The 26,475-nt window shown below is 31.0% G+C and overlaps 1 protein-coding gene across 1 annotated transcript; it reads right to left on the reverse strand.

Annotated features, from left to right (window-relative positions):
- Positions 1 to 7,818: 7,818 nt before the first annotated feature.
- Positions 7,819 to 22,816, reverse strand: LOC124941158 (isoleucine--tRNA ligase, cytoplasmic-like). The gene is made up of 27 exons (XM_047481433.1): positions 22,159 to 22,816; positions 21,690 to 21,755; positions 21,064 to 21,207; positions 19,977 to 20,200; positions 19,248 to 19,413; positions 18,905 to 19,018; positions 18,317 to 18,414; positions 17,472 to 17,550; positions 16,816 to 16,974; positions 15,872 to 15,952; positions 14,651 to 14,784; positions 14,024 to 14,183; positions 13,663 to 13,746; positions 13,330 to 13,542; positions 13,072 to 13,197; positions 11,846 to 11,995; positions 11,009 to 11,112; positions 10,867 to 10,930; positions 9,930 to 10,018; positions 9,705 to 9,846; positions 9,502 to 9,565; positions 9,356 to 9,423; positions 9,118 to 9,240; positions 8,648 to 8,713; positions 8,442 to 8,553; positions 8,265 to 8,356; positions 7,819 to 8,162 (listed from the first exon to the last, which is right to left on the reverse strand). The coding sequence occupies exons 1-27, from the start codon at positions 22,690 to 22,692 to the stop codon at positions 8,058 to 8,060; spliced, it is 3,561 nt and encodes a 1,186-aa protein (XP_047337389.1). The 5' UTR covers positions 22,693 to 22,816; the 3' UTR covers positions 7,819 to 8,057.
- Between the last annotated feature and the right edge of the window lie 3,659 nt (positions 22,817 to 26,475).

Below are 26,475 nucleotides of genomic sequence, written 5' to 3' on the forward strand. Positions count from 1 at the left end.
AAAATATAAAAAATATATATGTATCTATATTAATTATAAAAATAATTAATTTTTTTTATTAAATTTCAAATAATCTTTTAGATTTAGGATAATCAAATCATAATTTGATTAAGGAAAATCTAATTTTAAATTAATTAAAAATAATTAATTTAAAAGATTATGTATTTGATGAAAAGTCGCCAATTGTTCTTTTTAATTTAATATCAATAAAATGTTTTGTATACGTGTACAAATATATATTTAAACTAGAGATTCTTTTAAATTCGGTGTTTGGTGATACTCGAGAAATGATTTCTGCGCTATATTCTCTATACCCGCTAAAGAACGGTATGTACTTTATAAAGTCTTTGCTTTTGAAAAATTAGTTTTATTTAATCAATTATTCTTTAGGTCCTAAACATGCATATGTTTTTCTTGCATTTAATATTGTAGAACAATATTTAAATGCTGAATAGCCTTCTTCAGGATAATTTCGGATGTTATTTTGGTATATTCGTATTCTTATTGCAACAACTTTCTTAATGACATTGATTCTACAAAAGTTTTTAGGTGTAGAATGTTTTTGTTATCGATCATTAAGATAATCCTAAATTCCTCTATAGTATGGCACATCTGCCTGTCTCCCATGATGAAAGTTCTAGAGACGGGTCTCCATCTTCTTTAAATTTGCATCACGAAGTTCTTATTTATATTGAAATTATTGAACCTCATGATAGAAGTTAGTCCATAAATCATATGATTCCACCCGTTCCATGGAAGTTGTCGATCCAAGGAATTAAAGCGGTATCACTTAACATATACATCGTCTACAATTGAATGCACAAAACAATTTTAAAAATGTTTTTATTTTGAAAAGGATACGTACTCATAGATGTTCATTTGTCTATAGATGAATACACATAATACATATATAATAGTCACGTAATGGTTTTAGTGACAAAGCTTAGTTGTTTGGGCACGTTAAACCACCGATTTGGACATAATATCCATGACTTTTGTGCTAAAGTGAATCATAAGAGAGTATCACTCACCGATATTAGAAGGGGGTTAACATCGCCATAAACCGGGGAGTATCAACTAAATCGAGAATTTTTCCTCATCTCCACAATGCCTATGTCCTATTGGACGTCTATTTGTCAAAGAAAATGGTTGATCCCATGCATTCTATGTTCAACTCTCGCAACATCACTCGGTTTGTAACAAGTTGTCGTTCCTCATCGACAATCATGTACATAAATTTGAATCTTGAACATAAATTTAGATAATTGGTTTATCTACATTGTGATCATATTTCTAGTTCGGTTTCTAATTTACACAAAATCGTGTTCAAAGAAGACCTATAAAACTGCCTAAAATTGAAGTCTAAATAACTTAAAATGTATAAGATTTTGCTTAGGTTGTGTTTTTTTCCCAACTCTTTATCATTGAAAATTCAATTATTTATTTTGAGATTATTTTGCTATAAGGTTGATAGTCTCTGTAAGAATTAAAAATCTACACACTCAATTTATAAAAATTAAAATAATTATTTTGATTTATTTTTGAATAAATAAAATGAAAATAATTAACCCCAAGATCAAAACCTAATCAAAACATTAATTAGACTAACTATTGTGATAGATAAAACCTAATTAATTAAGGGAAAAGGTCAAAACATAAAAAAAAATATTTGGAATAAATATTGTACTCATTTTATCTTAAAAGAATTTTAGAAAAAAATAAGAGATTAAAATAAATAATTTAGGATGGAATCCATTTCATCCCCAAAATTATTTATTTAACCCTAAAATATATAAATAAATAAATAAATGGAAAAATATTTGTCATATTTATTTTAATATTTTTTACATTTAAAAGATCAAAATTAAAGCCTAAAAGGTGAAAGAAAAATCAATTTCAAATAAATCTTTAAGGTTTTAAATAAAAAATAAAATCAATAATCCAGTGCAGTCGAAACCCAAAGGATTCGATGCAACAGGATTTACAACCTTCATATGGACGTTTGATCTTCATCCAATGCCCAAGAGCAACACGCGTACCCCGATGTAACGAAGAAAGTGCGCGCCCGCGTCGCACATGATCGACTAACGCGCGCCTCAACGTCGTTAACCTAAAACGCTTAAACGTAACGACGCTAAGATGGAACGCGGATGGAACGTGGACGGAACGCTCCGCGTCCGTATTTTCGCTCGAAACGACATCGATTCATTCGTCGATCATCTTCTCCATCGCGACGCCGGATGGATAACCATCCGCATCCATCTTTGATTTTTCAAAAATGGAATTTCGTTGTTTCTAGATGGATTGACTTCGTTCAAAAGGCGAAATGATCACCCTACCACGGTGATCATTTATCCTACATCTATAGGCATAGTCAAAGCCTATATCACCAAGTTGATCCAAAACATTCAAAACGTCATTAATGGCTTTTGGATGATTCGATCCATTTGAAGTCTCCACCAACTCAAGAAGTCTATAAATAGTCTCCCTCAACATTTCTGAAGCCAAGAGTTAACATCTCAAGTCTTGAATCAAAGAATTTCGAAAATCTGCCATTGTAGCTGAATGCTTCAGATTTTTTGAAAATCTCGTATAAAGCTCTAAAGCTTGAATCTAAGAAAATCGAAAGCTTCCCTAAGGTCTAAGGAGTGTTCTTCAATCTTTTATATGCTTCCAATCACCCTTTAATTCATACTTCTAGTTTGAAATTAAAATTTATATTTTAGTTTTTATAAGTTTGTATAATATCCGGTTGTTAAATTTTAGGATTGGAAATCAATCATATGATCATTTCTAAGCTTTCTGTTTATGTTAGAATTAATCAATCAACCTTAAACAGAAAAATCCAAATTTGAATTTGAAATTTTTAAAAATTGGGTTTGTTATTTTTGGGATAATCTTCAAGAACATGTGCCTAGAAATCTTCTCAACATGATTATAATGATGTTAGACAATTATTTGGATCATGTTTGATCTATCCCAATCATATTTGATCAAAATTAAAATTTTCAAAATAATTGAAATTTTTGAGTTCTTGATTTGGTCCAAACAAACAACCAATGTTCTTCTTTTGGTATCAATCAAGTATATGAGGTATATGGAAGCTATTGGCTAGATCATTTCACCTCAAAACAATTTAAAAACAAAAATCCCGATTTTTTACTACAAAATGTTTTGAATAAATTAATCATCACTCAGGTCGATTAATACTTTGGGGTAATGTTATAAATGTTCCTAGGAGCTTTGTGAAATTATTCAGGCCCTTGAATCGAAGAATCCAAGCCTCCATAAAATTATAAAACCTGCAATTTTGGTGTTTTTGAGGACCAATAGGTCCGACCGAGAAACTTAACTTATGACCAACAAGTCCAACCGATGTTCTTCAGATAGAACCGAGAGGTTTGACCGAGGATTTTACATACGACCGAGAATTCAAACCTATGACCGAGAACTCCCGAACCTAGGATCGATGACATCCACCCATGATCGAGAGGTCAAACCTAGGACCGAGGAATCTCGACCTCGACCAAGAATTCCTAAACCTATGAGTGATAGAGTTAGCCTAGGGCTAACCCAACACTAGTGGTTTTACACCCCAATCGACAATCTCAACCAAGGACCGAGAGTCCTTAGCAACTCGATTGAGACTTCTTAGCCCAGACAAATGGGTTAGACTAAGGGTTTCAGACCTCAACCAATGAAAACGAACCCAGGGCCTAGGACACTAGTTCTAAGGCCTGGTTGTTTCCCATTTCCAAAATCCAAAATTATTTTTATAATTTTGGAATCAAAGAATTTTCTAAAAATTTAGAAAATTTAGAAAATGATTTCAAAATATTATTGGAATATTTCCAAAAAAAGAAATTGATAAATGCTCTTTTTGGATTTATGTTTAAACTTGAATGCTTTTAAATGACTGATATTCTTCAGGTATTTTCCTTCCTAGTTGTCATCAACAACATGACCAACATTTCAATATTGTTTTTACAATATTTTTAATAACGATAAAACCTATACATGCTAAGGACCGAAAGAATAATTGGTTAAAATAAAACGTAATACAACCGATTTTCAATGCCAAATTTATAAGTAGAGACCATTTTTAAAACGTGTGCAAAGTATGAAGCGCAAAAAACCCTTTCCCGAGTATCACCAAACTACGAACTAAAAAAACTTTGGCCAATACGTTTATATATTTATGCCATTTTATTGATTTTCAGAAAAAATCAATTGACGACTCTATTTCAGAATAAATAATCTTTCAAATTAATTTAAACAACGAATTTCTAAAAAATCAAATTATAATTTGATTATCGCAAATTCCCAAATTATTTAAACTTGAGCTCCATATTAATTAAAATTAATTATTTTTAATTAATTTCAAAATCTGTTTGGGATAATTTAAAAAAAAATTAAAATAATTTTTTATTTTAAAAATAGGATTCCTGACACACAAACCGATGTTGAAAATTCTCAAATCTTGAGCTTTTCTGTAGAAACTGAACAAATGATTTTTCTGGGGTTACACTCTCTTATTCTCTATTTAATTCTGATGCACCATGACTATAACATAGACACAATATTAGAGAGAAAATGGTATTAAAACTATACGCATTATAGGATTGGAATATTTTATATATCTATATGCATGAAAGGGCGTAGATAAAACATGTAAAATTTGTATTTTTAATCATTTGTCAAATATTTGTAGTAAAGACCACTCTCGAAGTGGGTACACGGGACACAGCGTTGAACAACTTTCACATGTATAATCAAGCATCAAACCATAAACAAAATCTCAAAACCCGTGTTAATACACGCGACACTTTATTTTTATAGTTTTAAAAAATTGGGTGGCGACTCAAAAAACACTAAAGTTAGTTCTCGATATTGGATCGAAATTATGCGTTATAGTTATATTACAATTATAATAATACTATGTAAAAGAATATTAAATTATATTAAAAATAAAATTATAATAATTTGTAAGCTAAAAATGATACATATTAAAAAAGAATATAGTAAAAAAGAGTGATTATTTTTACCTTTTTTGACAACAAATATGGAATGTGTGAATAGGGATGGCAACAGGTACCCTACTCGCTAGGCAGTGAAGTATTCATTCTCGAACCCGACGAGTATCTGTATTTATATCTTCATTCATGATTCGTCGGGTACCCATAGGGTACCCCATTACCTGATTAAAGTGTGAAATTATATTTATTATATTTTAAATATACTAAATATTAAAAAAAATATTATATTTTAATTAACACATTTAAACTAAAATTATTTAAAATTATTATAAATTAAATCTAATATCTTAATTAATATGTTAATATAAAATATAATTGATCAAAAAATATTAATAAATATTTTATCCTTAAATAATAGATAGTTAATATCCATACTATATAATATAAATTTATTCATGCTACAAAAATATAAATAAATTTAAAACGGATAGAACATAATACTTAATTAAACACAAACTTCAAAATATTAAAAAATCATCATGGCAATTTTCTAAAAAAAACATATCCTTCTTAATAGTCTTGTAAATATTACAGAAATATGTTAGCTTTGTTGCTACGAAAACGAAAAAAGAAACTACGAAATAGATATTGAAGATTAAATTAATAAATAAGTATAATATGATTATAAAAGTTGAAGAATAAAACATAATTTTATTAAATAATAAATAAAAGTAAAACTAGTAATATTAAAATTTTAAAAACACACCTGAAAACATTACTTGTATAGTTAGTTATGTTTAATTTGTTAAAAAATATAACAAATTTTTTTATTAGAGACTTGGAGTTAGAACAAAAACTATAGAAAATATTAAAAATAGAAATTAAGATGAAAAATGAAGAGTGAAGATTAAGAGTCATGACTCATGAGAGGGAAACACTTATTACAAAATTATGTTAGCGTGATCTATAATTTTTGATAAGGGAGAAAATAAATAATATATTTATTGTAATGATGGTGAAAATGTAAAATTTAAAAAGTCATTTAAATTTTAACAATAAATATATATATATATATATATATATATATATATATATATATATATATATATATATATATATATATATATATATATATATAATATTCGGATATCGAGTTTAGATTTCCAATATTCTCTATTCCTGACCTCGAACCCGATCAGGTAACCTTTTTCGCTCCCCAATCCCAACCCCGAACTCAACTATTGAGTACTCACGTGTATCGGATATTCATTGTCATTCCTAAGTGTGAAGTTTGTCCTATAATTTGGGTTTAAGATTGGAATATTCTATATTTTTAAATGCATGTTAGGACATGAATAGAAAGAACATGTAAAATTTATATTTTTAATAAATTGTCAAATATTTGTAGTAAAGACTACCATTTTGGGTGGGTACAAGGGACATTAGCGCTGAAAAACTTTCACATGTGTGATCAAACACCAAACATAAACAAAATCTCAAAATCTGTGTTAATACACGTGACACTTTATTTTCCTAATTTTAATAAAATTGAGTGGCGAGTCTCTTAAAAACATGCTAATCCAGATTTACATTTGACTGAAATTAGACCTTACCATCATAGTAATTACTATGTAAAAGAATTTCAAATTCATACAAAATAAAGTTATAATAAGTTGTAAGAAAAGATGATACATATTAAAATATATATAAAGAAAAATAGTTATCCTTTTTTACCTTTTTTGAGAACAGATATGGAAGGTGTGAAGCTTGCCATACAATTTGGATTTAAGATTGGAATGTTTATAAATGCATGTTATGAATCTTATGACGTGAATACAAATAATATATAAATTTATATTTTTAATAAATGACTAAATATTTATATTAAAAACCACCCTTCAGGGTGGGCAAATAGGACATAGCACTGGAAAACTTTTACATGTGTAGTAAAGCATCAAACCATAAATATAATCTCAAAACTCATGTTAATTCACGAAATTAGGCATTACAACTATAATAATTGCTATGTAAAAGAATTTTAAATTCATATTAAAAATAAAGTTATAATAAGTTTTAAGTTAAAATGATAATATTTTTAAAATATATATATAGAAAAAAAGTAATCCTTTTTACATTTCTTGACAACAGCTATGGAAGGTGTGAAGTTTGTCCTACAATTTGGGGTTAAGATATTTAATAGTAGAGTTAGGGGATAAAATCGTTCGACTGAACCGATGAAGCTCGGCGAGGGCCTATTTTTTACAGTTCTTATAACTAATTATATTTACTTGCAAAAAAAAGAACAATTTATGATGATGATGATTATGTTATCATTAATAATAAATAAATTAAGATTAGAGACAAAGTTGCCATGTAATTGTACACAAAAACATGTCTCCTATCACTCACTGTACTGCTTCATCAACTAAACTTTGACCAATATCCAAATTGCAATAATTTATTTAAATATACATAATGTATAATATATAAGAAAAATTAAAAAGTTATGAACCTTAAAAAATATTATATCATTACTTCTAAAAATTGACAAAATAAGAAATTAGAGTGAAGATGTTTGTATTTTATATAAAAAAAAAAATCTAATTGAATTAGGAGAAACTTTTTTAAGTAAAGTTTAATTTTTTGACAAATTTTTAGCCAGAATACAAAATGTTGTATTGATCTCTCTAACCATCATCAATAATTTGAACATACATATATAAGAAAAAGGTCCAAGATTGAAAATGAACATAAAACTTCAATGTTATATAATTGAAAAGCTTGTATAATATGGATTTCATGAAGTAATCCACTCACATATGCCATTTCAACATCAATTTCATGAAAGAAATCACTCATATGTCAATGAATCAATGTCAAAATCTAAATTGATCAGTCATATGCCAAATGGCTTATATAGCTTGAACATGTGATATTTGTAATGCTATAGCAAATATAGAAAAGACAAAACTTGAAGCTAATCAAATTAGTTTTCTTTAGTTTTGTTACATTATTCATCATAATAATTAAACAAACAGAAAAGTGTATATAACTTGCCTTTCAGTAAAACCTCCCAATTCACTAAGATTTGGTGGTGCTCAGTAAGTGATCGCCAACTGTCAAGAACACATGCACTCCAAGAACCACATCAACAGCAGGTTGGTTCTCAATCTGATGAACCTTAATCTGCACAGCAGTTTTAAGTGGTTCAATACCAATCAATGACAACTTATTCTTATTATTATTAACCCTAAATATTCATTAAAAAATGAAAAAGAAGAAATTAACCTTTCCCTTTCCAACTTGGAACTCAGATTTCAAATTAGAGTGATCCCTTGATAGCAAGTAGACCATAAGGTTATTAGCAAATATAGCATTCCCTGCCACAATAAAACACATCAATTTATATTAAATATTGCAAAATAACTATAAAAAAAAATGTTGAGAATGATATCAATAACCAACCTCCATATAATGAAGCAATCGCATCCGAATTGAATGTTAATGCTGGTCTTGCCAAAACAATGGAAAATGATAAATTAGAAATTCCATGGAAGTTTTCCTCGGCAAGGATAACCTGCACATAATAAACCATGTAAGAAGAAGTTTATGTCGAAAGCGCTAAAATAAAGGACAAATTTCAGAATGATCCAAACAGGACTTCTACTTACGGCGTGAGAAGGAATCAAGGAAGAGGGAAGCAAACAAGAACCGAGTGCATCTCTGATGTTTAGCTCCTGAACATGAAGATAATTATAATTAACATAGAATTTTTCAACACAAATCCCTTTTTAAAGGCATTTTAGAAGCTTAAAGGACAAGAAAAAAAAATCTACATCGTCATTCTAGCAGCATTAGATTAAACTACAACTCACTACAATGAAGAAGAAAATTAAACTACAAAAAATGGGGAAAATGTTCTACAGGTTCACAACACATTCTGCACCTTTCCTTGTTGAAAGGAAATACTGTTCAACCCATTAAGTGGGAAAAGGCTTATTTTTTTTGTGATATCATGGTTCCGGACCAGCTTTCTCGCACTTAATCAAGGTGCTTGAACCTGATACTTTAGGCTAGTAAATCCCTTATTCCAATCCTCTTTCCATCTCAACTACCTTTGTTAACTAAAGCTAATGTGTACCTGAGAAAGCAAAATCTGTCGTAATACTGATTCATCTTCATCTAACGATTTGAAGTAAACCTCCACCAAATCAGTTGGTTCAAGGGTTGATTTCTTTCGTAATTTTTGGATCCTATTGACAACCTGCAAGACAGAAATCAAAACCACCTTTAAGGTCACTTCCTTTATCTATGGTAGGATGTTTAAGCATATATTTGTAAAAAAATAAAAATAAAAGAAGAAGCTTCAATCCTACTACCTCACGAGCAACCCCAGCCTCAACTAGTCCTTCATCGGGACGCAAATCAAGAATTACCAAAACATCACCTGTACATAACAAAGAAAGCATATTAGAAGAGCTCAGATCATTATTCTAGGTTATAAAAATACATTTACGATTCCCACCATCTCCTGCAGCATCAATCTGCTCCTCTGTCATACTCTCTGGTCGCTTGAACCCCCTGATAATCTATGTCCAACAAATGAACATACAGAATTCAGAAAATCTTCAGAACCTATCTTTTTAGTGCAGCAGTACAGTAAAAAATACTATTCACAACTAAAATAAGGGAGAAGCTGTTAACATCCAACAAGACAAGAAAATCTACCTTAATATCAGTCATCGCCAAAGTGTGTGAAGCAACAGTTAGTTCTCCAGCTTTCTCGAAAGCTAAAATGTCTTCCTGCGACATTGCTTTAACTTCCTTTGAAACAATCCCCATTGATTTCCCAAGTCGCTTACCCAACACACTGGGAAATAACCAATTCCATCAGAAAATGCAGAACCAAGAGTTACAGCATTGCACTAAACTCAAATAGACTAAATGCAATACCTGAAATCAGGCTCTGCTCTTAAATAAGCATACTTCAAAGGATCGTTGCATGGAACAAAGGATATGACATTGAGTTCCTCAAGAACATACTGGAAAAATGGTATATCGTGAGGAAAACAAGAGAAAATAGGATATTATAGTATGCATGCAACATTTGAAAAGATGAACATCCTAAGTGGATTGCCGGTATTTTTGCTTAAAGGAATAAGTTCCAAAATTAATGTGCTTCCACCAAAAGGGGGTTAATTGGTATTTTGACAGTGAACTTTGAATTTGCCTTATGAAATCTTTTGAATTTGAGCGAGCATCCACAAACAGTGCTAATCTTTTCAAGTTAAGGTCAGTTGGTATAGGCTGCCGCCGTTTCTATGAGTCTGGGGTAAAATCAAAAGGTTTAAAATGTTGAAGGGGTAACAATGAGGTTGGATTTAAGGGGGGAAATAAAAATGAAGATAAAGTTCAGGGAGCATGACACAGATATATCTCTCCAAGAAGCATAGGAATAAAAAAGACCATCCACAATAAGGAAATTTAAAAAAAAAAAAAAAAAAAAAAAAAACAGGCATGAAAGGTGTAACCATATGGGAATACACAAAAACCGTAAACAGAGGACCTTTTTGGAAGGAGAAAATTAGTTGTGGTAGACATTTCTACATCAGCATCCATTTGGAAACTTAGTCCATCCAAATTAAAAATGTCTGGATATCCAAGTAATAAATGTCAACATATTCCCTTGATACCAAATGACAGATTTTAGTGCATCCAACAAAAAAGAAAAATTTATTAAAAAAAATCCAAATGAGCTCAATCTTTTTCTGCATGTGGAAAGGCTATTACATTTTATTAGGGAACATATTAAAACATGTTTGTATTCATGAGCACATAGACAAACAAAGATCAAGTAATATTTCTGTGCATGTTGTACAAGATTAACAACCTCTCTTAGTTTTCCAGCAATGTCATCAAGAAAGTCAGCATCGGGATGTACTACTATCATCTCCCTGAAATAAAGGAAAATCAAGTAACAAATGAGAAAGATATACAAGAGTTGCATAACCATAGAAAGATAAGAATATTACTTTAATGGTGTTTTCAGAGGCTTGTTGTGGCGCTCACGAATATTTCGGCCAAGATCAATGATAGTCTGCATCCTATTAACACTTTGTTCAATACGTTCCCCTCCCTAAAATTTGGACCAGTTTGAATCAATAAATTGAGTAGAAAAGAAGATGATAAAGTATGTCATATGGGCATAAAAATCATACTTGATGAATAGCAGCATACCGATCTGGTATGCGAAAATACAGCACTATTTACTTTGGAGTCCTACTTAAATCTACTTACTAATTTTATTAACATGTTTTCTATGTAACTAGGAAGGAATTAATTTCTGCAAAAAGCTCTATATTAAAACCCATCTATGGCATTGTTCTTATGAACTTACAGTTTTTCTGATCTGAGCCTTGTTTGATGAAGGGTTATTTGAATTTAATCCAAATAAGTCCCATCATCATTCAAATTATAACTAAAATACCCTTAATTTTTTATAACATTTTAATATTAAATACAAAGGATATTTAGTCATTTAACCCAAAAAATCCACTTCTTCATCAAACAATATTTATTCCAAAAGATAGGTTTATTAAAAAAACATACTACATCAAACAAGCTCTTAGTTTAATCTCTCTAATAATTCTTAGATAAATAAATAATTGAAGCAGTAGATTGAGGTAAGCTAACTCAAGTAAGGATCCAACTAGGTCTTCAAAAACATAGCTAAAGAAATAATCAAAATGTAACCCTCACATCCTATTAACATGGACCAGTAATTCTTATTAATTACGCTATATTATATGAAAGTATTTCATATTATAAGTAGGAGTCTTTAATAGAACTCTTCCAATATTTATATGTACCATTTCGTATTTCTTTCCTTGAACACTAGGAAAACTGCAGAAATGAATGCTTTCCTCTGAACCAGCACAAGCTTTTCGCAGATTCTGGTAAAGAACTTCAGTGAAGAATGGTGTGAATGGAGCCATTGCCTTGCAAGAAGTTAGAAGCACCTACAAACCAAAGACATCCATCATAAAATGCCTCAAAATGAAAATAGTATACTTATATCAGACATGATAGAAATATGCACATGTTGGCAACAATAATGATAAGAAAAAAAAAGTGGGAAGTGTCACATAACAAGCACCAATATATACACATGTGATATGTATATCCCTAAAACTCTGAAAGCGATGACAAATGTGTGAAACTAAATCTTGAGCATACATCTGGCATCTTCAAAGCAATGCTCTATGAATAAACACAATCAAATTTCCTACTGATAAGGCAGAGGAAATCAGACTGTCAACCTCATGACTTCCTATAACCTAGAGAAGTTGATGTTTAATTAGAATAAACATGGACCGGCAGGGAAAAAAATATTTCACAGGAACTCCATGCACCAATAAGCTGCCTAAATATTGCAATCTAGGTCAAATCAAGCTAATATACTAAGCATGATAATATGGTGTGGAAATTTCAAACTAGGCCTTATTCCAAACAACAAATTTGTATTTACAAGAGACAATGACTTCAAGTGGTTGGAGTTGTGTCTTCCCATCAAAAAGTTCATTTATGCCTATCATGGAAGTTTTTCTTTACTTAACTAGTCTCATTTATTTTCCTATAAATTGTAGTTCCATTGTAATAGTTTAGAATTTCAAATCAATCACAAATATATCAATCTACTCTCTCTCTCTTCCTTTTTCTACACATGGCTTGCAAGAACATCAGAAGTCTAAGGGCTTGCTAGGTGTGGGTAATTGGAATAAATTCAAATAATCCAACATTTCATCACCAATTAATTAATTCTTCTATCAAATCATTCAAATCATAAACTAAAATACTGAAGCATCCAAACATTATTTTTATAACAATTTAAAATATTAAATACTAAGGATATTTTGGCCATTTGATCCAAATAACCCACTTTTTCATCAAATAATTTTTTTTTCCTTTCAAATAACACTACATCAAACAAGCCCTAAGCAATAAATTGAATTCTACATCCAGAGTACTGTGATTTGATAAACTCCAGCAATGAGAAATTTATCAAGAATTTACCAAGCATTGAACAATATCTTACATAATACAAAGTTGAAAGTGCCATCCTGCAGTCTTCTTCTCCAGTACGACCTTTTAGCCTCTTACGGTTGAAACGTACATAAATATTAGTGAGATTGTCCAGAAACTTCAATAGATAAGGAACCACCTGCAATGAGAAAATTATTCACATTATTTAGTTCCTATATACAAATATAGAACTGGTAAAGGCAATACCAACTCTTCTTATTGCATATAAATATAATTTGCATAAATGTACTAAACACTATATATCGCTTACTGTATATAGTCTATACGCATCCATTTCTTTTCGAACAAAAAGAACCAAACTCTGAGTAGCCGAATTGATCCACTGATCAAGAACATTAGATGATTGCTGAATAATAGCTTGATCAATAAGCACAAAAGGTGCAGATCCCTCAACCTCCAGTCTCTTAGCATTCTGAACCAAGAACCTGTATGCATTGTACCATGGTAAGAATACATCTTTGACCTGCAAAGACAGAATAGCTTATATTAGATAAAACAACATGAGACAAGTTTGTGCAAGAGTAGCCATAGACATAATATTTACAGAAGGCATAAATATGGTAATTAAATTGAGGATACTTACAACACCATAAACACCATCCTTCTTAAAACGTAAAGGTTCTGCACGCACAACAGGGGAGTTGATCATGTATAATCGTAGAGCATCCTGCACAATATAATACACAAGAAAATCACAGCTCAAGGTCATATAGAAATCAATGAAAAACCCAAGGAGTAATAATCCCCACACCCGAAAGGAATGAGTGGTTCAAAACTTAGAAAAGCAAGACTTTGCAAAGACAAAACAATGAGTAACCATGTATCTGAAGAAGATGCAATAATGTCATATCTTATCCACAACTATAAAAGGGGAACTCATTCTAGAAAACAAGCAATAATACAGTTTAGAAAAATATGAATAATGAAGGGAATAAATAACTTACAGCTCCATAGTCATTTATAACATCCATAGGTGATGGATAGTTCTTCAATCTTTTACTCATTTTTTTTCCATCCTCAGCTAGGACAAGTCCATTGCAAATAAGATTTTTAAAAGCTGGTTTTCCAAATAATGCAGTAGACAGGACCATGAGAGTGTAAAACCTGTACCATAAAGAACACCATTTTTAAATTACATCAAAATAAAAAATTAGCTGAAAAGTTCACCCACTATTACTGATTTTTAAAGTATCCAAAGAATAAAGAAGACGGGCATAATCATTAAGGTAATACAAACTTTTAGGAAACTGGGCTTATGCCTGAGAAGTTTATAAGATATGCACTCAAATAGAGATCGATAGCATGCACCAGATAAGACAGGGACCTTTGGTCCTAACTTGAGTTCACCACCATTTAAGCTACCTCTTGGAGACATAAGAATATGGTTGAGTAAGGAAAGGGAGACAAATTAGAAAGTTGACAAGACATGACATTGACAACATCCAAGAATAAGGAAAAAACAAAACCAAGCAGAGAAATTTCACATGACATTGCAAAATATACAGTATGCAAAGGGAGAATGCTTATATATCAGCAAAAGTTTATACATCAACAGAAGTTAAGAAACTCACCACCCGCGAGTTTGATCCAGCCCCTCAGCAATAAAATTACCAGGAAAATTCTTCTCAAAGAGTTCAACATTCTCAAATGGATAATGGAGATAAGCATATGGCATTGAACCACTTTCAAACCAACAATCAAACACCTGATCAAGAGATCATACATATGTAAAATAAGAAATAAACATAGAAACTGATCAGTGAAAGTAGTAGCAGCGCAAGTTCAATACTGTTGGTCACTCTAAAATTGACTATTTGAGCAATTTAGCAAACTAGCTTCCTTAGAATCAACAAATTCACACATCAAAGAAGGCAAAGCATTTACAACAAGAGCAAGGTTGCAAGAAAAGATAAGCACTGGTCCTAACCCTTTCCCCAGACCAATATAATTTTAAACAGTTGAGGAAAAAGTAACTGAGCCAACGAGAGAAATATAGTGAGTTCATTAAATACTCTATTTTTCTGAAAATCAGAAAATGTTGGGAAAATATTGTTTGTGACTATCTGAGATGTTCAATCAATGAAACACATGTGAAATTATGTGTAGCTTTATTCCAGGACTTCTGACTCAATGGGTATTATTCATGTGTATCTAGTGGTGATTGTGTTTCCAAAACCATATATAAATATAGCTTTTTTTTATATTGGGGATAAGCTCACTCACTAAAACACATGCTTTCAAGCAATTTGTACCTATTTCCGAATTTAAGTAACAAATTTTGTCAATCAAGTTCCACTGAATGTAGAAATAGTATTACAGTTTCAACACTAATTTTTTTTTCATTTAGTGTACAAATTAGAATGAGACCAACAATTTTGCATCCATAAAGTCATCTTACTGACACCAAAGCCATAGCTTTCACAAGTTGCAAAGCAACTATGCAATGTCTCAGAAAACAATTTGTTATCCAACTATGATAAAGGCAATTTTTACACCTCATTACAAAACCCAGCTTTAGTAATTGCTCAAAGTTGAAAAAAGAAATTCATATATCTGTACTTAATGATTCCCTATTATATCTCCTTAAACTAGTTACATGCAAATATGCAGCAATGCTCAACATTTTCAAGTCCCCAGGGCAGGAAACTGAAAGCACCATTACTGGTCTAGTTTCTAGTTTCTTATAATCAGATTCTGCCAAAATAAAAGTTATAAACACAGTCACCTTTGAAATAAGGAAGTATACAAGCTATAATCATGATTCACATCAAACAAAGAACTGATGCCCTTACATCTTCAACTCGATGAAGCACACCCCCCCGACTTGATGGAATTGTGATGTGATCAATATTGTGACGATGCAGATCTGTCACCTACAAATAACAATACATGCAAATTAAATATAGAGAAAAGAAAAGTGCAGAATACTAACATATGCCAACTTTTATAGAAAATTGGAACTTAAATCAGAATCAATAACTACCAATCACATAGGAATGATAGAGAGGATTACAAGACAATGATGTCTAGACTAGTATCCAGCACACGTTCAACAAATAGAAAGTGAATATAATAACTGCAATTATATTTTTACAGAATGTGGTAAGAACCAATTTCAAACTTATCCTTTCAGCAAGTACACCAAAGCCAAACAAGTGAACTGTTTTGGTGTAACATTTCCTGCTTATTCTTTCAGAATATACTTCAAAGCCAAACAAGCAGATTGTAAAGACAAATAATATTAGCTGCTAAGATTAGGATTAGCATAATGAAGCATTTGCAAGGCAAAATTGTGCAAATCTATCATCTACCCAAATTTAATGATATCCTGGTCTATTGCTCCTCTACCCAACCAAATTATGCATCTTCATGGGAGGTTCATAACAGTGGAACAACCATATAGTTAAATAGGTAATCATATCAGCTTATGCCTCAGCCAAATCCTTCCTTTAACAGTTGATGGAGGAAGGTTTTGACAAACTTATGAGTGGGAATACAGAATAAAATATATTAGATAGATGAACTTCTTATGATATATTCGCAGGAAATAATTTCGAAGATGTTCGGAAAAAAAATAGTATTCCTCACTTAGAACTCTAAAACATTGTTCTGGCAAATTACATAATGAATGTCACTTCTCCACAACTTGCATCGTGCTAGGAAGAGCAAGAAGACAGAAATATTCCAGCCAAAAGAAAACATTGTAAAATTGAGGTTGCCCGAGAAGAAAATAAACCTTAGTGCCTGAAAGCTTCTCAAGCTTTTCAATAGAATCTATAACAACTCTTTCTAAACCGTCTTCACTAATCCATACAGGAAGTGGTGTACCCCAAAATCGGCTCCTGCTAACTGCCCAATCTCTCGCGTTCTCCAGCCAATTGTGGAATCGCTTCTCCTGTAACATGACATTGTGATGAAAAAGAAAAACAGAAAATATTGCATTAATTAAGAGGAAAAGTGTATTAGAAACAAAGTACGAGGTACTCTTTAAAAGCAAAGTCATATTTTAAAAGGTTAGGTTTATTACCAAAGCGGGAATCCATAAAAAAAATGGACTATACCAAGTTAGCTCATAAAGAGATCAGGACCTGGTTTATGTTTGGAAATTGGGAGAAAACAACCTTTTTTGTTGTTTAATGTCCATATTCCACAAACTTTGAAGATTAGATCAATTTTAATAAGATTGAGGCATAAGAAGTATATCTTGTCCAAAGAGGATGCATGTATAAATTAGCACATTTCATGATGGAGTCTCTATTTCACTTCCAGAAACCTTGCTCTCGCTAATTCAGTTGAGGCTATTCATATTTAGAAGGGCCAACTTAACTCAAAAATATCTAGAAGTAAATACGCAATATAGAATTAGTCAAAGCAATCATTAGAGGAGCAAACCTTCACAAAATCTGGAACCCAATAAGTTTGTTTGTTGTTTTCCAGCAACTGGTCCTTCAACTTCTCAACAGAGACAAACCTAAGAAGTTAAGGCAAAACAAAGTAAACAATGTAAAGTTTTTTCTAACAGATATATACACATGACAAACCAAGCAGAACGATGAACATAGCCCAAAAGAAGAAACAGAATCATTTCCATGATCTCAGATGCATGCATGTATGTGTGAAAAAGAGATACAAGCTCATGAATTAAGAGAATCCGAAAAAGTATAAAAACTTATGGAAACATGTTTACAAAGAAGATTAAGGCCCTAAAGGACTCAAACGGAACAATAAGAAAAAGACTGGCATTGATTATTTTCATATTATAGATTAAAAAGACCTAGAGGAAAGTATGGAATCATGCTCCCTTCTGTTTTATTGGGGTTCATGCCCACGAAATTATATTAATCTTTAAGTCCGGGACACACTATTTCACCTAAGTTTTCTTCCCTTTATATGGTTGCACTCGGGTGAGGCATTTTGGATCAATTCTAAATGTTTTCGCATATGGTAACTGTTGATAGAGCTTAGAGGTATGTTTGAACGCTCCTTGCGTTCTTTTTTCTAATGAAATGTTGAGCTTATTAAAAAGAAAAAAATAAATGATAGAGCTTAAAGGTTTTGCAATTTTTCTCTTAACGGTTGAAACCTCAATTATAATCTGTTCATTTTCTATATTTTACCTTCATCAAAAATAAAATCCATTCAATAGAACAATATGGCCACATAACTTAAAGAAGAATGAAATATCAAAGAATGTACCCATCCAAGAAGGAGAAAAATAGCATCACAAAATAAAATACCAGCTTGGAACAGCCCTGTAGATTAGAGGAGTGTCAGATCTCCAACAAAATGGATAAGGGTGAGTGAAGCTTCCAGTTTTCACAAGCCTGCCTTTCTCCTACAAGGTAACGAGAAACAAAAACAAGATAAATACATCTTTTACAAGAAATATATCATTTAAGATCATAAATATTCTAGATTTTGCTTAACAAAGAGCCAATAAATTCTAGACTTATCAACAGGTAACATAAGAAAGATCAGCTCCAATGCACTATATAAGTGATTGTCAATCTTATTTTATGTGAAAACAGCCAAAAGACTTCAATTCAGTGGCTCACGCATCATTTCAGTTTAATACAAATCTTTGCAGATACATGATTATTAGTTGTGTGTGTGTGCAAAATAGTGTAAATTTATGTAAACATATTATATAAAACTGGTACACATACAACTGAGTTAATGTAATCTATGAAATATGTTGTCAAATTTTGAAAATGGATGAAATGTTAGTTCAAAGTATATCTGTTCAAAAAGAAAATCATTGCCATAATAAACTACTTACAGTAAGCAACATAAACAAGCTTTTAGCAAATGAAATACAAACTTACCTTAACTGCCTGAATGATATCCTTATCTGCATCCTTGATATAGCGACCACAAAAATCTGTGATCTTATCAGTAAAGCAGCCATCATCATCAACTGCTACAATTAGGTTTTCACCCTGCAACATATGACATAAATTCCAATTTTTACACACAAAAAATGAAACAAATGAACACATCTGAAAAATAGCTGCAAGAATAGTTCGCATATACAAGTTGGGCAATATGACCACATTGAACGGGACTATATATAGGGATGGCAATGGAAGTAACCTCCTTACAGAATAAGTAACATCATAAAACTGAATAAAGTTCTTAGGCACAAAAATCAAGAAACCATTGACAAACCTTGCCAATTATTTGATTTCCAACACAAACACGGTAATCATCTTCACCAAAAGCAGGAGCCATGTGAACGATGCCAGTTCCACTATCAGAAGTTACATAATCATCTGCTAGAACTTTAAACGCCACCTCAGAGAACTCTTTGAAGTAATCAAACAACGGCACATACCTGCAGTGCAAAATCTCTTTAAAGTGTAATCATATCACAAGCACAATAACACGAACTTGGTAAGACACAAATAGCAGATCAATAATCTACATCTAGAACCAAGCATGAAAAACAACATTACACTGTTAATATCAGGTTAAAAGGATAATGTCAGCACACACACTCATGGATAATACGCATAAATTTTATGTTCATATCATACACAAGAACACATAAATGTCCGAGTGAAAATATATACACAGTAAGATATCAGCTCACACAGTTTGGTATCTATTTGTTCAAAATTGTCAGTTTCAACATTTAGTCTCAGTATTAATTTTAAAATGCCATGACATTCTAGGCAAATGAACAAAATAGTTACATTTTGCCTATAGCTTTATGCATATGAACTGCGATAAGTTTTTGTAAAAACACTTGGCAAGCTCATCATATGATGAGACCCTAGATGATGGTAACTAGTGATAGGAGGAGTAAGCAGAAATGTTTAATCAGAAGTTACCAGATTGACATGAAATCAATCAATACTAACAAAAGAAGAGGAAAGGAAAAGTGAAACTGCTCACTTTGTTCCAACCAGAGAAGACCCGGGAAACTTCTCCAAGTCTTCATATGTATCAACCACAACATTCTTACTCTTTCCACCTGAGGATCCCTTGGTCTTAGAGTTTGCGGATTCAGTGTCGTTAACAGAACCGTTAGGAGTACCCTTTTTGGCTTTCTCCACCGGAAGCTCAGAACGTCGAGATTCAGCAACCACGTAAATCTTTCCATTGAATTTGTTACGGACCTGGTAATATTTTTCAGATGAAGCTTATAAATGATGTGATGTACCAGATTTGAAAAATCAATAATAATACACAAAGGATCTGTAAGGACAGTTTGTAGAAGATAAAAGAGCAAACAGCCAGAAAAGATTATCATATACATTTACAAGCACGGCTCTTAAACTTGTGCTTTGGGAAGAAGTGATTCTCCTCATGATGCGATTCTCCTCATGAAACCAACTTTCCAAAGCATCTATTATCACAAAATCACTTTGCCTATGAGAGCAAACATCCTTCCATTTCATAAGGAAATTATGTTTGAAGCTGCTGTAAGAATATTAAAGTTACTGATGTGTTTGGTGTTTTTCATGAATATAACTGGTGAAACAAAATGGGATATATATAGTATAACTTTTCAAATGTCATACAATTTTTCCCTTCAAATACTAACATAAGTGAAGGCTTTGGAAACCTAGATTGTTTCACAGGATCAGAAACATCTCAATATGACATCACACTATCCAAGTCAAAGTAAAAATTAAAGTGGCTTGATGGTTGGGTTGTTCAATAAACAGTGTTGAGGTCGTAAGAATATACAATGCATTATTAAAAGTCAATAGACTTTAACATTTCAACAACAAAAAAAAAACTTGAGAAAAACTACTCAAAAAATGTAACACTAGCATGCATGAACAGGGCATATCATAAAAAATCGAGACTGCATTGAGATGGATAATTAAAACATCAATTCACAGGAATCCATAATAAGTTCAAAACAGAATAATCGTACAAGGCAAACTAGGGAGAGAAAATGGTGTTGTAAGTCAGAAATTTAAGAGATTTAATAAGCATTCTATCAAATAGACTAACAATAAGCAGCACCAACCTTTACGTAAACAAAATTTGCATTAACGCATAGAGCGAGATTGCTAGGAAGAGTCCAAGGTGTTGTTGTCCATGCTACAAAGGCTGCACCGTCTGGATCACCAACTATGGGGAAGGTAACCATGATTTCTGGGTCTGGTACCTCCTGCTCACATACAGTACTTGATTTTAGCCTTTAAACTAAATTTCAACCTTTACATGATAGAATTGAATGTAAAATCATGGTTTCATCGTGAAATCAACTTTTTATCCTCCTAAACAATAATGCTTCAAGTTATCAAGTATAATTAGGTTTTTATCCTTTGTGATTAACAATATTTTTTTGCAAAATCTAAATCAGCATCTGGGTTGAGACTCCAAAAACAAACTAGAGTACCATAGGATACCCCAGTAAAAAAATAAACCATAGATACTAGAGATTGCAATAGCACAAAATCGAAACTTGATGCCAATGAAAAGTAAGTACACCATTCTTTGTAAAACTAAAAAAAATCTTTAAGTCGCATAAGTAGGTGATTCTTCTAACGTAGGATAGCTAACAATAGACAGAATTTGCAAACACAATTGAAGTTTTACAACATAAGGAAGCAATAGCTAAACAAGCCAGACAGAAATTCATCTTATAACCTTGTAGTTGGAATTGGCTTCAAAATTAGAAAGTGGGGTTTTGCAGCCAGTGCTATACGGCATGACCTGAAAAGCACCAGACAAGGAAAGTTAAGTAACATGGAGAACCCGAAATAGATCTAGAGCTGCAGTAGCAAAAAAATTGTAAAGATTCGTAAACTCGTCTAGCTTTCCAAAATGTTACAAATTACCTTCACACAAAGTATATATCAGACCAAGACAAATATAATTTCTTGATCTACAAATTAGAAGTCCTCTACTGCTAGCTGTCATGGCTACTTAAGATTGTGCACGAATGTAAAGCAGATGAAATGAACAGCATTCCCTAAAATAAGACCATTACTAAATATCTATCTATCAGATAGCCTTCTCATTTATTATAGGATGTTTGTGTAAAATCAAGTTAACCTCGTGTATATCACTGGAGAGAAATTACATACAGAATATGAGCAAATTCAAATGGGCATACCTTGAAACCTCTGTATACAAGGTCCTTCTGAAATAGCTGGCCAAAAACCCACCAGACACTCTCCATAAACTTCAAATCCATTGTTTTATAATCGTTCTTGAAATCAATCCACCTACCCGTCCTTGAAATAATCTTTTCCCACTCAGACACGTACCTGGTGACGATGCTCCTGCACTCTTCATTGTACTTATCGATCCCCATATTGAGCACATCCTGCTTGGTCTTAATTCCCAGCTTGGTATCAATCTCGAACTCCACCGGCAATCCATGACAGTCCCAACCGAATCGGCGAGTTACATGATGACCGGTCATGGACTGGTAGCGAGTTACTATATCCTTGATTGTACCGGCCAAAATGTGGCCGTAGTGAGGAAGACCAGTGGCAAATGGAGGGCCGTCGTAGAAAATGTACTCGGGACAGTCTTTAGTAAGTTGGAGCTGAGTCTCAAAGGCCTTAACTTCGTCCCACCATTGGAGAATCTTTTCTTCCTCCTTGGCGAAAGAGAAGTCTTTTCCTTCGCAAACATCATCCATGGCTGAAACCCAACAGGAAATGAAGAACAAAAACAGATATTCAATCGGGGGAAGAAGAATGAAACAGGGCCGAGGAAGAACTGTTCGGACAAAGGAAGAAGAAGAAGATGGAAATCAGCAGCCGTCGGGAGGAGGGTTCTGGGGTTTGGCTATTTCAGTTTTGTTTAAGTCAGTTTTAAAATAATAATAATAATAATAATTACATGCCAATTTAAATTAAATATAAAAAAAAAAACATGTCATTTCGACGTGGCACTAAAAATTAGTCTTAATTGGACGTAAATGAAAATTGGAAAAAGTATTTTTGTTTTTTTAAAACATGTATAACAAAAAGATCTCTTAAAATCACTTTGGTCACTTAAACTAAGTTTTTCGTCAAAATCGAGAGTTGTTGAAATAGAAAATAAAAAAAATGTAAATAATAATTATTTTTAAAACATTATTTTTCAAATATGTTAGATGAAATAATATTAAAAACATAATTTTATTTTAAATATATTTATTAATATTTTTGTCCAAACTCAATTCTAACTTTTGAAAATTTGTGCTTTAATATTAAAATTGACCAAAAAAATCTTGGAGGAATTATATGTACATTTTGTTTAATATCAAGTGTTATATAAGTGATTAGTTTTCTTTTTCTTTTTAATTGCTGTGGTGTTAGTAAAAAATGTGGATTAATTATATGTAAGTACTAAAATAGTTATGTAATGATGTATTATCTTTGACTAATCAAAAGAGATTAATAGTTATATTTTTTTTTAAATGACTTGTTGTGTTTAATAAAATAATATTTAAAAATATTGAACAAACCCATGTTTTGAATAAATAATTAACGCAAAGCAAAATGAAATGTTTAGCAAATTTTAAATTTAATTTATAAAGATGGTTAGACTTGTTTTTAAAAAATTAAAAGTTACGTGTTTGATTTGTATCATAACTTCGTAATCATGTTAGCCTAGCATGTTATATTAAAAAAAAGATTATAAGAAAAATATAAATTAATTAACAATTTTTATATATATTAGTACTAAGAAATTAATTAGTTAAGTTTTGAATGTATACATTTTAATATTAATTTTTAATTAAAAAGTCTTAATTTTCTTTTTCTTGGTTCCATTTGACTCAAAATGAAAAATTAAGACTTAATTAAAAAGAAATTAAAAAGTCAAAATGATTAAGTCTTAATTTTTATATGTTAGGTGTTTGACTTGTTTTTAATATTAATTAAGTCTTAATTTTTAATTTCTCAAAATGATTAAAATGATTTGAGATGTTATATGTACAATTTTTTTAAATGAAAAATAAAAGAAACATTAATAATTTGTGACCTTAAAACTTAAAATAATAATAGGCTTAAAATATATATATATATATATAATTATATATATAATTATTATAAAAATAAGATGAAATTAAGTTTTTTGTTTTTTGTTTTTAAATGTGCAAAGAAGAAAGAAATATAAATATAGATATAAATTTAACTTAATTAAGGAACTATAAAATTATGATAATTCTCTCTTTTAATTTAGCACAAGATGTATATTTGTCGCTACACAAATTTCGCTTGCGTTCTAAAAAATATTGGGAAGAATGTTTATGTACTAAGTTGGATGAAAGTGTCAAATTTGTTATTTAAGTTGTAAAATTTTATTTATGTATACAAACTTGACAAAATTTATCAAATTTGTTAAATTAACCAAATAAAAATTAACGGAGTTAATTTTGACAGGTGTAATTGATGACTCAGAATTTATATTATTTTTTAAATCCAAGTCATCCTACACATGTGTATATAAATTAAAGTAAAAATTATGAGTTAATTTTTTTAAATTAGTCTTTTCTATTTTAAAATTCAAAACCCTAAATCTAAAAATTGACTGCAGCTAAATCTCTCATCTCCGATCAACAGATCCGTAAATCTCTACAGCCAAGAAACACCCTAACCAGCCATCCGATTAGCAGCAATCACAAGCCTAAACCAGAATGGAACGAGTTCATCTCCTTCCTTATTCGAACAAGGAGAATCATTGTCAACCAACGATCTACAGCAGTAAATGACGATCGAATCTATAGATCCGTCACAAACTTGCAGCATCCATTTCACGCACCATCTGTTTGATAAAACTCCTAACATATCTCACTGTATACTGCAAAATTATAACAAAATCGCTTGGATTTGAATTGGATAATTTTATCCCGGAGACAATTTCAGCAATTTCTTTCTTTAGAGATAAGATTTGATCGTTTTTGTAGGTTAACTCCGACTGTATTTCTAAACATTGACTGTATTTCTAAACAGTGAGTTCATACATCTCCATCATGTTCTTATGCTCTTGAATCCCCGCCAACAAAATAGTAATTTGAGGTAGAATAGAATTAAGATCAAGATATTCATTGAGATAACTTTATTTAAGTTGAGAAATTTGATTGAGTTCTTTTACTCAAGCTTTATGGGTGGACTGAATCGCCTCCAAGTTGTAAGGAAATTTAACCGCCTGAAGTTCAGCGGAAGCAGATTTAACCGACAAAATGGTAGCGAGGAGTTTCGCTGCAAAAGCTTCCATGAAAACCCTATTGTGGCCTTGGATCCATAGAAATCGTAAGAACTATGGGATTAGGGTTTTGTTTGATCTTGCTGACGGCTTTGAAATTGAAAAGTTATTTTTGAAAGGGATGAACTGAGTTTATTGGAATCCATGGATGAAATCACGAACATATGAATTCATAGTTCTTCTCTTTAGAGAAGACTAACACGACAAGTCATAATTTTTTCTTTAATTTATAAAAAATAATAATATAAAATCCTAGTCATCAATTTGACCTGGCAAACGGTTAACTCTGTTTAATTTTGTTCCGTTAAGTTAACAAATTTGACAAATTTTGTCAAGTTTGTATACATAAATAGAATTTTATAACTTCAATAACAAATTTGACACCTCCATCCAACTTGATACATAAAATTGACATTCTTCTCAAAAAATATTATAATTAAATAATATTATAATATATTTGTGGTGTTAATATTATAAGAGACAATGAAAAGTGACTCATGCAACAAGCATCACCGTCCTGGCCGGCTCAGCTGGTTTATAAGTTCAAATAAGTAATTTTGTCCTATAAAAAAATGATGTGGATTAATTTTGTATTTTGTAAGTCTTGATTTCTTGGATGAAAATCTAAATTTATGATGCTCATTTGATTTATTATTTATTATTGATATATGATCCCAAAATTATTTTGTGTATAATATTTTATTACTTAACTATTATATATAGTAAATTCACTCATAATCTTACTAATTTATAGACTTATCAAGTTGGAAAACAGGATCACTCCTTTTTTTTTATCAATTAACCAAAATGAGAGAACAAGTATACAGGTTTTTTTTTTTCTATTTAGTACAGCATAAGTTAAACTTGAGAGCTAAAAAGAATTCTCATTTCATATATGTGATGTATAGGAAAACAATTATAGCATAAAAAAAATCCATAAGAATAACTTAAAAAGAAGAGGACTAATTATAGAAATAAATTTTAGTTCATTGCATAATCTTAAAAATAATATACATGATATTGCATATATATTGTTATCCTAACAACATAATGAATTACATGGTCTTCCTCACACTTCCATGCTTATATATTGATATTTATATCTCTTTTATTGGGCTAAACTTCCCTCTTTTATCAACAAATAGTGTGTTTGAAGTTAGATTTATCCCAAATAATATATTTAGAAAAATATCAAAATTTTAAGTCATAACATGAGATTTTGTCATTG

This window comes from Impatiens glandulifera, chromosome 6 (assembly GCF_907164915.1).
Source record: "Impatiens glandulifera chromosome 6, dImpGla2.1, whole genome shotgun sequence".
NCBI classification, from domain to species: Eukaryota; Viridiplantae; Streptophyta; class Magnoliopsida; order Ericales; family Balsaminaceae; genus Impatiens; species Impatiens glandulifera.